The sequence below is a fragment of the Chenopodium album genome, chromosome 18 (genome assembly GCF_948465745.1).
Source record: "Chenopodium album chromosome 18, dcCheAlbu1.1, whole genome shotgun sequence".
Taxonomy (NCBI): domain Eukaryota; kingdom Viridiplantae; phylum Streptophyta; class Magnoliopsida; order Caryophyllales; family Amaranthaceae; genus Chenopodium; species Chenopodium album.
Genome location: NC_137851.1, coordinates 47,703,996 through 47,717,343, shown reverse-complemented (window position 1 = coordinate 47,717,343; position 13,348 = coordinate 47,703,996). Strand labels below are relative to the sequence as shown.

The 13,348-nt window shown below is 31.5% G+C and overlaps 1 protein-coding gene across 2 annotated transcripts; it reads right to left on the bottom strand.

Annotated features, from left to right (window-relative positions):
• Positions 1 to 4,019: 4,019 nt before the first annotated feature.
• Positions 4,020 to 11,371, bottom strand: LOC145590977 (putative alpha-amylase 2). 2 transcript variants are annotated; one of them, XM_081647360.1, is made up of 13 exons: positions 11,067 to 11,371; positions 10,226 to 10,317; positions 10,053 to 10,086; positions 9,354 to 9,391; positions 8,758 to 8,884; positions 8,430 to 8,656; positions 7,601 to 7,746; positions 7,401 to 7,513; positions 6,020 to 6,108; positions 5,656 to 5,778; positions 5,201 to 5,236; positions 4,738 to 4,836; positions 4,020 to 4,647 (listed from the first exon to the last, which is right to left on the bottom strand). In XM_081647360.1, exons 2-13 carry the CDS (start codon positions 10,244 to 10,246, stop codon positions 4,450 to 4,452), a joined length of 1,251 nt encoding a protein of 416 aa, XP_081503486.1. In that variant the 5' UTR covers positions 10,247 to 10,317; positions 11,067 to 11,371; the 3' UTR covers positions 4,020 to 4,449. The 2 variants fall into 2 exon arrangements, with proteins under 2 accessions (XP_081503486.1, XP_081503487.1); XM_081647361.1 differs by lacking the exon at positions 11,067 to 11,371 and adding an exon at positions 10,890 to 10,945.
• Between the last annotated feature and the right edge of the window lie 1,977 nt (positions 11,372 to 13,348).

Sequence of the window (13,348 nt, the reverse complement as noted above, 5' to 3'; positions counted from 1 at the left end):
AATCAGGCCAATTATTGTATACTATCACTTGAATCTCATGTACATTATCATTATGTCATGTTTTTATACGAGTGAGCATTTAGATAGTTTAATGTTCTTGGTGCATGTAATGAGAAAATAAAAATTGATTATAGTTAAAATATAAAAAAATTTAGGTATATACATGTATGATCTTACATACTTCGTATAAGTTAGATGTTTTAAGATACCTTTTGATAAAGATGGAACTCATTGTTAGTGGACCAACTCAATCAAAAGCTTAAGCTTATGATTGAGGGCCCAGGAATATGTTTTATACTCTATCACTCATCAATATAATCACAACATTTGGGTGTAACTTTGACCAACTAAAATAATTGACATTCACGTTTTGAACCCTAATATTCCGTATAAAGTAGAGGTAAAAAGTTACAAAATTTAGACTAACTCCGCTTCTTATTATGCTCAACTAAAGAAAATTTTATAAATGTCTCACAAGTAATTAAATCCTACTCGGTATAAATTAAAGCTAAGTTTCCATTTGATTTTGAAAGAAAGTGGATTAGAAAGCCAAATCACTAACAAAAGAATAACATGGGGCAACAGCATAAGTAACAAATTGTTAGTTGTTGCTACTATATGTCTATATATTTGCAACTTTATATCAAATCATATTGCTTTCTAATTGTTTTATTTCAAAGAAAAATCGAATTTTCTTTATCATAATAGGAAGTAAACGACCTACTTATAGGAAGATGTAGGTCACATCATATCAAAGTTAGATGTTAATTTTCTAAACTCAATGAATCTGTAAGTGATCACATTGGCTTAGTTGCTTAAAAATAGTGACAAATTCAACCAACCGGCCATCTTTATACGGAGTAAGATTTAGAGTTATACTTTTCATTGTAATATGTAAATGAACCCACAAAATTAACTATAGGAAATGTTATTCTCCAACAAAGCTCCTCTAAAAATTATAGCTATGTGTGTCCGTGCGTGTATCTTAATCTATAACTATTACTAAAATTAAAATTGTTGACATCATCTTTGTACACATGTCATTTTTTAATTAAAAAATTTCCCTCCAAAATTGAGCATGACATTATCATTTTTTTCAATCATCTTTTTTTTTTCCAATTTTTTTTATCTTTCCAACAAATAAATTCAAATATTAGGAAGAATATTTTTTAAAAAATAAATAAAAGTATAAGTATCAATTACTAAATACGCATTAATGGAATTTTTCTTCCTAGAAGTACTCTTTCATATGATTTGTTGCAAAGGCAATCAATTAATTAATGATATAATATTAATAAAATTTCTTAAAATGTGCATCACACGAGTATTAATCTAGTTATATTTATAATTTATCCAGAAATCAATTCGAAATTCTAATTACTGACCAGCCAAATTCTGATGGATCGAAGTCAACCGATAATTTAATTTATACGTAGTATATTGTTTCTCAATGATTTCTACTATGGATTTTTTTTTTTCTGTTTTAAAAAAACCTTATCTATTTAAATTTTTTGACTTCATTAATACATACTACATAGTACATACGGAGTAACACATATGAGTATTACATATTCAAAACTTTCGTTTGTTTAGGTCAATCTTGTTAAAATATTACTTACAAATTAAAATTAAAATCGTTATTTGGAAATAAAGGGATCAGAATAATGCATGAACTGATGAACATATTATAATAGTACATACGAGTAACATGCAATTATGCATGCCATAATTCAAAAAATCTCTAACGTTCAATAGATTTATTGTATGTTTTATATTTATTTTTTTTTATAAATTTTAATTTAAATTATTTAATGTTGCTTGCTATGATTGCATGTAAGAGTCTCGTGCAAATTATAGTGACACATAAAATTGCCAACTTTGATATGCTCTTTTAACACATAACAAGGAAAACCTTTTTCCTAAGAAAAGTAAAAGTGTAAAATTTTTAAAGGGTCAACTGCTTTCCAAGAATTGAATTACATACAAAAAGGTTTAATTGGTGAGAAAAAACTAGAAAGTGAGGATCGAGGTCAGCTTAGCTTAGCTTGTTGCCATTCACCATTTTTCATCATAATTTTGCACATCCTTTTTTGCTTTTCAACGTGCATTTTTTTTTTCATTTTAGTTTTGCTTTCAATAATAATACTTGGACAGTCGGATTATATAATTAAGAAAATCATGTTAAATTTATTTTATGTTAAAAGAGACAGCAATTATACAGTGATGGAAAATTCTTTTCCTAAAAGGACCCATGGCTTTTTATTTTTTTTGTTCTGGTGCAAAAAAGAGAATCTTAACATGACATTTTGGAAAAAAAAAAAAAATAAATAATCCCCAAAATTGAGTATTTTAAACGAAATATTTAGATTGATAAATTTTAAATTAACAATGTTGGCATAGAACACACTACCTAGTTTTTTAACCAATAAGGGCAACCAAAGATATACACGAAGTATTATGGAAGTAGTAGTTCATAATAAACACTGTGTATAGAGGCAGGACTACAAATGCTAATCATGAAAGTGGTTCGGTGTAAGTTTGTTAAATTGGACCCTATAATCATTTTTTGAGGAAAAATATGTTACTAAATTCAAAAACCAGGGCCCTTTTATAGTAATTTCACTTAAGGGGGCCTTGTGCGATCGACCACCTTGCACATGCCCGAACCACCCCTGACTATGTAGTCTGTACCAATTCAATATGCTCGTAATTGTCACCATGTTAATTACTCTATAACCAAGATAAGTTTGGTCTAGTGGTAAACATTAATCTTGAGGTTGGGGGTTTAATCCCCACTTGAGACATTTCGAGGGTGGCAATGCCTTACCCTTCCTGCTCACTCTCAAAGTATCTGACCAGCAAATACTAGACCATTAATAATTCGTGAAGATTGAAGTACAGTCAGGATTTTTGTCATTATCTTAAAAAAAAAATGTTAGTTACTCTATATGTACTTATGTTCACCTCACCTCACCTTATAAAAGATTCAAACTAGAAAGAACAAATAGACAAATACGAAGTAAGGAGTATTTAAAGCATAATTTCATTCAAACATGAAATTTTGAATTCTATAAACTTTTATATATACAAAGTAAGAATAACCAATCCTCAATGTAGTTTGACTAAACTTCTTAGTACTTTCAGAATTAATACCTGAGAGCTTCGTACATAATTCTATTTTATTTTCCCTAGTATTGAACTGAGAAATCCATGTGGAAACCAGTAAACGCTAAACGAACATGCATGCAATGCAATACTTACGATCGAGCCGCAAGCGAACGCTAATTACTCATACGGAATAGATTTTACTACGATCAGTAATTAGTATTCCCTCCATCTCTCTTTGTTTAATTTTTTCTAGTAGTATTTAAAAATTAAAATCTTTATTAGAGACAAAAAATTGGATGCATGAGTAAAGATAGATCAGAGGAGATAGTAAAGTATCAAAAAAACCATCAGCATGCATGGTTAGTTTTCAGCTGGCACCTTTAATAGATTTTGCTTATTTAAAAAATTTCTCTTGTTAAATCATTGCAACCTTTTTTGGGATTAAGAAAGAGCTTTAATAATGTTATTAATAATAAAAGACATTAATTAGATTTGCTGTCAAAAAAGAAAAAAAAAAAAGACATTAATTAGATTAAGAACATATCTAATTTCACATAAGATATTGTCGGTAAAGCGATGGTCTAACTACAGTACACACCAGAAGTCCCTCAAAATTATTTGCCTAGTAAGCTGTCATATGTTTTTAGTTAATGATAACTCTAACCATCTTCCGGCAATTATATACTATAACTCTCACCGTCCTTTATTACTTGTTTCATTTTCGATCCGGTTTTATGGTGTCTTATTATGATGACATTTGTTTTGCGAACGATTATCATAAGTATTACAACGACTATCATGCCTCATACTAGTGTATTTATCTGCTATTTGGGAAAGAGGAACACCAGATCGTCAATGTACTTTACAAAGTAAATCCTTACGTTCAAATTTGTCACATAACTAGTTTAAATTATACATATACACGTTTTACACGGGTGGAAAATTCAACATTATAAAGCATGAGTGCATGACCATAATATTAGCTGAACATACTCATGATATTATACATATGGAGTACATAAATAGGTTATGGAAAATAAAGGAAAGTTACAATGTGATAATCCAACCTTTTGAGCATTTCCTTAGGTTTCTACCTTTTGATTGGATTAACTCATGACAATAATAAGATCAATAACCCCAACCGGAAGGTATTCTCATTATAATTCTAAGAGATTTTGACTTAATAATCTAGAAAAAAAAAATCTTAATTAGGTGTAACCGTGTAAGATCGATCACTTGGAATAATTTGAAAAAAAGAGTACATGACCACAAAGTTATGATTATTCTAAGTTCGTATAAGACACTGACCATAACTTCATATTAATCGGGTTGATGATCCAATTAGTTTTCCTTGTGCCACACAGCAAATCTATGACCACAAGTTGCAAGTTTCCATTCTCTGCCTGCTGGGCACCATGATCCGTCTCCAATCTTCATGCTTAGCTTCTCCCCTATGATTGCAGAGTAGAGATTAGGTTGAGCTTCAAGTACCCTGATAGAAGACCTACTGTGAATATCATTCTGCTTTCGGATGTTGATCTGTACAAGTAGAATTAGAAGGTTTTTACTTAGTTACATTACCCTAAAATATATTACTGTTCAAAACGGCTAAGAAGATTAGTATCTTACCAGATTTACAATTTTGTCATGGATGGATGTACCCCAATCATAGAAGTGGTCATAGAACACAGTTGGTATCCCCGGATGTGTTAGGATGTATGCATAACCCTGGGACATATTCGCAAAACCATACAGTACGTATGAGCAAAACTCCACAAATTCATGTAACTTAAATTCGCAATAATTACAAGGATGAGTGGCCTACTCAATAAAGCACTTAATCATAATCTGGCTACGCTAGTAGGAAGCACCAAGTTGAGAAAGTGGGAGCAGGACAAGATGAAAAGGAAAGGCTAAAATAGTGTTCTGTTTCAATTTGGGATAAATTGCATTGTTAGGATTTAAGTGAATACTGAATAAACAAGTCTCTAAACCCATCTGAATTTTTCTTAATCCATAATTTTACGTTTAAAAACAAAATCAGATCAGATCTAGTGGCAATCTATATAGTGTTGGCATTGAATGTTGTTACCTCCATAATGTGATTTGCTGGGAAGGGCCAGTGAGCCTGCAGAAAGAAATTTATCTCGTTAATAGCACGATAGCTGAGTAAGTATTACTTTGTATAGAAGGTAGTAGTGAGCGAAATACTTTTGTTGAAAGAATGATAACCGATATAGTTGTAGCTGATAATCAAAGTCTACATAAATGGGTTTGCTTATGTGATAAGATAATTCCTAATACTAGGAATGGTAACATCTAAAAGTTAAAGTGCAAAACTAGACTAAATTTCTGCTTGAAGTAAGCATAGCCAATAGATTCACAAAACATTTTTTTTTGTTCCTTAGCATGTCCTTCACAGATTACCTATGGTCCAATTTACATCATGCAGGAAAATGTTCAGAAATATCCATTAGCAACAAGCATACCTTACCATTGATGCATAAAAAAATGAATTATTGTTGCATCAATACAGTGAGGGATTACCTGTGTTGAGCCAGTATCATGATTATCAAGAAATGTAACAGCTCTTGAAGGCCACCAACCCATAACACCAGGTGGCTTCCCCTGCGAATCTTGAAGACGCCAGTATTCTCCCTTAACAGCTTCCTAATATTCAAGGCAAGTAGGATTTAGCTTTTCATTCCTGAATAAAATCTTCAACAACATTAAATATATGCAACTATTTGTCTTCTAGATTTAATCACAAAATATAATTTTGTCAACTTATGATGATAGCAACATAATTTAAATTAGATTTGTTTTATGTAAAGTCTTCCATCATAAAAAGACATGCTTATTTATTCAGCATTCTGGATATACAAGTATACAGGAGTAACCTTGACAATACCTGCAAAATTCCTTTTGTTGTGAAGTCAAATGCAGTTGCAAGTTGTCCTGTAGCATCAATCCAATTGATGATACGTTGTCTATGACTATCTGTGGAAATAAGAAAACGAAGATGCTGAAATGATCCTCCATCAAGACAATGTTCATGAAGCTCACCAGTTTCAGAATCATTATAAATATTTGATGACGTAGTTGGCAACTATAAGGCAAGTCAAAGGCACATCAACTGAAACTGAAGTTCTGTTCTCTCCGATGCAACTAAGTACGTGCCTTCTGTTATACTGTAACTAGTTATCTTAGAAACTTTAGCCCTTGTCAAAAAAAAAAAAAAAAAAACTTTAGCCAGGATAACTCAGAAACTCTCTAAGCTTCCAATTCTTCCATCTCGCATCTGAAATCTTGTCCTTTGAAGCAAATCATCAAACATACCAAGAGCCTACTTTATATTCAATGTACGATATTAACCCTTTTGTAGTAGGACATTAAAATCACAACAACATCAACACATCTGTGATAGAAGGGGCATTAAGCCAACCAAAATAGGTCAATTTACTCGATTATTGTTATACTTCTATATATATGTTATCCCAGAGAAAATAATGAATCAGTCTAGCAGGTTGAATACAAAACCTAAGATTCTAAATTCTAATATATTATGGCTGTTTAGGGGAATCAGTACATTTAGATAATTCAGCACTACTTGCCAGTTCTTATACAAGGTACTCCAGTAGAGCTAAAGCAAGCAATCAATACTGGTTGTATCTGCGAAGGCCTGATATTTGTATAGTATTTAAGTTTTTGGAGCTTGGGGAAACTGGAAGTAATTTTTTATTATATATATGCATGTATTTTCTTGCTCTTTGTTGTATAGAAATCCTTTGGACAAAGCTTCTGTTAGAAAGACAGCAATCAGGTTATCAGGGTAACACCTCTCACAATTGTTTCCCCGCGAAACCTACTTGAAAATCAAAATTTTAATTTTCTGACTCCAACAAGATGGGTTAAGCGTCAAACCTTTGGTTATATTCCTACAGTACGAGTATACTTTCTCTTCTAATTGGAAGCTGCAGTCATAAAAACTAATCCTACCTACATGAGCTAGTTTTGTTGGTTGTTTTCATTTCATTTTCATCTAAGGACTCTATGTGTGTCATCTAATTCACAACTTCCTCCTACTACAGCTACCTAACATTTTATATTCCAGCTACTTTTGTTGTAGGAATGTATTTTTTCTTTACTCTTCCAAAATAGCCCACATAATCTACCAAGTATTAAAGAAAAAACAGCTTTCGTATAGTAGTATGGATGATTATATTACTAAAACCCTGGTAATAATTCAACTAATAAGAGAATTTTTTTTTTGATATTTAACGTATATTTACCTTGGTTGTAGGCCAAACGACCAGTATGATAATTACAAGAATCCCAATATTCTCCAACACAGAATACTGGTTTTGCATCTTCAATATATTCCTTCGCATAATTTGCTGCATAGCTAACCAAGAATTGAAAGGTTATGCCCATTTAAAGCACAAAATAAAAACTTGATTAATAAATGTGTAAATCGAAGATGACAAATTACCCTCTTGCAAAATCAAACCGGAAATCTTGGAAGCCGACCTTGTTCCGCAGCCACCTCAGCCATTCTGTAATATCTTTTCTGACGAAGGATTGTGTATGATCAATGTTGGGAACACCATTAAAGTTGTCACCAGTACTTCGATTTCCCTGAATCAAACATGTAAAACAGGGGTTTCACGTATCAGCATATCAGAATTCAAAAACAAATTAATAGTGACTTATTTTAGCCCAAAAATTTACATTGATCAGCATTAAATTTAACATATTTGGCATATTTGGTTTTAATATAAGCAAATCAGCCAAAAACCCCTATATTAGAATATCTTGACTCAGATTGGTTGGCTCGTCATGTCATCCATTGATGCAAAATTGAAAAAACAATGGCTTTAATTCGCGATCCATTCAATCCTACATAATAGCAGAGTTTTCACCTGTTTTGCTACACAATCACTCTATTTTTTCATTTAGGACCAAGTCTTACAGAATTAATTTTCTTTCATTAGCAATTTAGCATTTTTCTGTTTTCAATCTGAGTTCAGTAGCAAGAGACCATCAAATTTCTAAATTTCAAACTGAGTTCAGTAGCAAAGACCATCAAAATGAGATGCATACTGCGGTCTGGGGTCCTCTGTTGCTAGTAATGTCTCCCATTTGAAATCCACGTTTTTTTTTTTTTTCAAAGGCCATGAAGAGGTCTAAACAATTTAGCTTTCACATCACTAACTAATTGTGTGCAAAACAAATAAATAATTTCAAGGTAGCATAGTAAATCCACTAAAGAAATAGCTATCAAAATTGAACATACTGCGGTTGAATTAAGCATGTCATACCAGTCCACCAGTACATGATGTAACAGCATGCTCATCCCATGATAACGACATTCCATCATAACGGTTGTACATCCCTCCATGGCCTTTGGTAGTCCCAACACGATGATTTATTACTATGTCAGCCATGGGTCTGACTTTGTGCTGCTTCATTTTATGTAGTAAAGCTTCCAGCAGATGCTCAGAACCATAAGCAGAATTAAGTGAATACAGATTCTGTGGAAGATAACCTACAAATAAAATAATCCACAAAGATGAATACACATGGCATCATAAATTGGATACATGAAATATACTGATACCACTGAGGGGCAGCTTCTCTTCCTCTCACCTTCAGGGGACAAGGATTGAGATGCAGGTGGCAACCATACTGATGTGAACCCTGATTTGGCAATGTCAGGCATCTTTTTCTCTAAGTTTCTCCACCAGTCAAATTTGTGAGACTCCCAATTAAAAGCCTGTTAACCATATAACAAATAAACCAAAAAATAAAAGAGAAGAAGTAAAATACAAAATGATTGTCAACATCCATAAGCATCAAATGAGGATGGACCAACTACTTCAAGGTTTAATTTAACTTTAGAAAGATTGGGACATGAAAATTGGCCAATTGAGTACTCTCTCCAGAAATATTTAAGTTTCACTTGAAAAAGGGATTTTCAAATAAGTGTGACTTTAGTAGCCCAATGCAAAAATGTACAATGAATGTCAAAGTTTACACTTTCCCAATCAATTTCCTATAATAAATATGATTTGGTGACCTAGTCATTTTTGAGAAATATTTAGATTACTTTGAGACGTGTACTTATATTATGCGATACATATTTGTGAACAAGGGAGTACATTGTAAAAAGAAAAGAAGCAGAAAGCATCTTTCTTCTATGACATAACACATAACAAGAGAATTTATGGAATATAGGAATGTACCTGAAGAAGGACTTCTCTTCCCCTTTTGATTGCTGCAACTGCAAAGGATCCATTATGACTTTGCTCAGAACTAACACAACTGAACTTTATAGAATGGAAATTTCTTATAAACTCATAATTATAGCTAGATAAATTTCTGTAACTTATGGTGACATTCATAAAACGATTTAATTAAAAGCTAAAATGCTCCATGTGAACACTATGTTAGAGCTTTCATCACATTACTATCACCTTTTTTCTAGTGATAAAGATTTACAAATTTTGGTCTTCCTTAGAAAAAAATAAAATCATGGAAAAATGTTTCATGTAGTTACAAATCAGAACGTTTTGATCCTTAATTAAAAAATAGCTTTATAATTTGCATGAAATCATTATTTATTTTGTCATCTAAAACATGTACTATCTCCTTCAACTGAAATCAATCATAACCAAATATTTAAAACATCAAGGATTCATATTCATTCTAAAATGAAAAGAAATGAAAAATATAAGTTCCACTTAAGGGAGAAGTAGTATTAGTTCTAATGCTTGCTCAAATAAATACAGCCAAAAACAAGAGATTTCAAATTGCCATGCAAAAAGAAATTGTTTCACACTATCCTGGAGGAACATTGCATTCTATTGCATGCAATGTAAACATCAAAACTTGCAACCTGGAGATGATTTAGAAAGAAGAGAAAAAGTAATTATAGCATGTACCTATATCAGTCTGCTGAACATTATCATCAATGCCCTGCACATTGGAAGGTATAAAGAAAACACAAGAGAAGCTTAATTTGAGCTTGAAGACAAACCGACATGTTCAGAAAAAATATATGGCAAGCACTGAAGATATTGCAAAGTTTGAAGAAAGAGTACAGGATGAGACATACATGTATATAAATATAAACCATGCTGGATCAGCAAATCAATACGAAAATCTGGTGTTCCTTACAGAATTAGGCCAAAAGCTCAACTAGTAATCCTATCAGCAAAGATATACAAATAGTTATTAGGGGTATTGAGAATGAACCTAATAAGCTCATCATACAAATGAAATTCAGTAAGACAACATATGATACAATATCCACCAAACTAAAGTTGCTTAGAATAGATTCATGCTAAGCCCCATCAAACGGATAGTATCTATAAATCTCCACCAAATTTGCAAGTTGGAAAGTTGCTACTCTTGCTAGCAGAAAGCAGGAGAGCTCAGAGTCCGACTTTGATTTCGATTAAAAAGTATTCATGTTACAACAGTTACAGGTTCTCAACTTGTAGACATCCTCAGGTTATGTCAGCAAAGACTTACAAAAAGCCTTTATTAGTTTAATTTCATCTACAACTACAAAACTAAAGCCTTTACCCCCAAAAGGATAACATCCGTTGCATGAATCAAGAATCTATCTCTTGCTGTCATCTAGTATTATATTTGTTTTACTCAAAGCCGAATATATTATCACTTACCTATAACCTCAGGGAAATAAATCTAACAGCAAAACAATGAAAAATAATTATAACCCAATGCAACATCCAAGCAAAGATGACCAAATAAACCCAGAAAAATGCTGCACTCTTCAGCCCTATTACCCTTAAATCTTGGACCGTTCATACATAGAAATTACACCCTCAATTCACATGAAGCAGCATCAACAGCCGAAAACAAAAATATATAATATATTCCAATAAATGATTGATTGTAATTTGGAATAAATTCTAGAAATGGGCAATTACTTCTCAAAGAGGAATTTCATCGAACAGCTGGTGGGCAATGATGGGAGTTGAAATTCGATTACTTTTACACAATTGTTTCCCATTTCAACAATATTCACATTCATAGTTAATGGGGTTTGATGATCATGGAATTTTAATTTGATAGAAAAAAAAAAAAATATATAAATTGATTGATGAAAGACATTTGTTGGTGTGACTCGTGTGAGTTTGGACGGCTTTAATATAGGATTCCTTATAATTCTGGCGCGTAGAAAGAAAAAGGTTGTTTTTTGTTTAAGGTTTCTGCAAATGCGCCAAAGTAACTTCCTTTTTCTGTAGTGCCTTTGAGTCAACTATGTGACCAATCAAACAATCGATAACAACATTAACGGTCAACAAATTCCCTTTTAAACACCAAGTATATATAAAAGAGGTAAGAATAAAATGTACTAGTGAAGATGTGGAAATACAACTTGTAAAGTTGTAAGTTATTATTCTTATAAGTGAATTTGCACAGGTATTTATAGTAGCGATTTACAATTATATTGTAGGCTACTAATTTAGGGAGTAATAACAAAGTAGAAATAATATAGGTATTCACATTGCATTGACTAGCAATGTCTTGAGAGTACACCCGTTGGTTACCCATTTAAGGTGAGCATTAAGAGAGAAAAAAAGAAAAAAAATGTTTTAAATATCCAAAAACATCAATTAAGGAGTGAAATTTCTTACCACGTCATCGCCATGACCTTTGACCAAGGATGGGCATTGTATTTCAATGCACCACTGGTCCCATAATAAGTGGTTTGTCAATTTTTTTTTACTCCCTCTGTTTTTTTTTTATTTTTTTTTTAAATACTTCATTTTGACTTTTGCACTATTCATATAGTATGGTTGACTTAATTTTTTCACCTCTATAAAATAAGTAAATGTTATTATATGGCAAAAGCTAATGAGCGTCCTCGGAACGTTAGATAAGAGAATTAAAAGTAGAAATATTAAATTAAAACTAACATTAATTGCATCGAACAACGCGTGATTTTGTCATGCATTCCTAACTTAATACTATTTTTATCAATATAATTATTCCTTATCTAATGCCCCGGGGCGCTCATTAGCAAGATCCTTATATAATACTTCCTCTGTTTTTTTAGTTGACACCTTTCTATTACCACGCTTGCCAACGTATGTTTTTAATGATTAATATCTCTAATTATCAACATTGTAAAATTATAAAAAGTGAATATTAATAAAATATACATTGAAACGATTCAAACAAGATCTCACATAAATATGTTTTATCTTTTCTATAAACCACAAAAGCGAGTCAAAGCATATTGTATGAATAGTGTAAAAGTCAAATGGTGTCAACTAAAAAAAACGGAGGAAGTATATCATTAGGTTTGCTTCAAAAAAAAAAAAGGTTAATCATAATGCCTAATTTTATATATGATTTTATCGCAAATTTTACTAGTAGAAAACTAAAGATATTAATAGTCAAGTAGTCAACGTTGCGTCTCAACATATATGTTAGTCAAATCAATGCATTTAAAAAAAAAAAAAAAAAAAAAAAAAAAAAAAAAAAAAAAAAAAAAAAAAAGAGGGAGGGAGTAATTGTTTTATTTACAAATCTATGCCTACAAAATGGAAGAGCAACCAATGACATTATATGGGTAGTGGACATGAAAGTTGGGCATAAATGAGATAGTTATCAATTAAAAAATTGATGACCACCAATGCATAAGAGCATAGCCATTAATTGCCATTTGCCAAAGGCAATGGTGGTCATACTATATTTAATTAATATCTCTCTCTTCCACCTCACTCATGCCCAATCCACCTCACTCATGCCCAATCCTCATACGTACTTATACCCATATACTCCCATTAGTTGCCCTATAAATTTATGGTCACAAATTTTCTCTTTCCTATTTTTCCTCTACTCAATCACTTATAATTACTTAATTAATTTTTTAGTACTTAATAATACTAATAGATTAAAACATGTAATCAATATTAAATAAAAATAAATATTAATTTTAAATGTTCAAATTGCTGGTGAAACAATAGCGTAAGATTTGATAATAGTATAATACGATAAACAAATTCTAAATTAGAAAATACATGATCATCTAAATAAAGATAATTCTACAATTGCAATGTTTAATGAAAAGTATTAATTCGAAGTTTGTACAACATTTACCATTTAATATCACATAAACAATAAATTTGCAAACAAAAAAAAAGTAAAAACTACTAGTCCAATTAAATGGTGACAAGTGGCGCTTTCTAAGCATTTGCCC

Bases quoted from the DNA above. Each gene is read 5' to 3' on its own strand.
- LOC145590977 (XM_081647360.1), bottom strand. From the start codon at position 10,246: ATGGTTTATATTTATATACAT. The intron at 10,087-10,225 runs GTATGTCTCATC...TCCAATGTGCAG, and splicing joins TGGTTTATATTTATATACAT to GGCATTGATGATAATGTTCA. The intron at 5,237-5,655 runs GTAATCCCTCAC...TTCTTTCTGCAG, and splicing joins ATGATACTGGCTCAACACAG to GCTCACTGGCCCTTCCCAGC.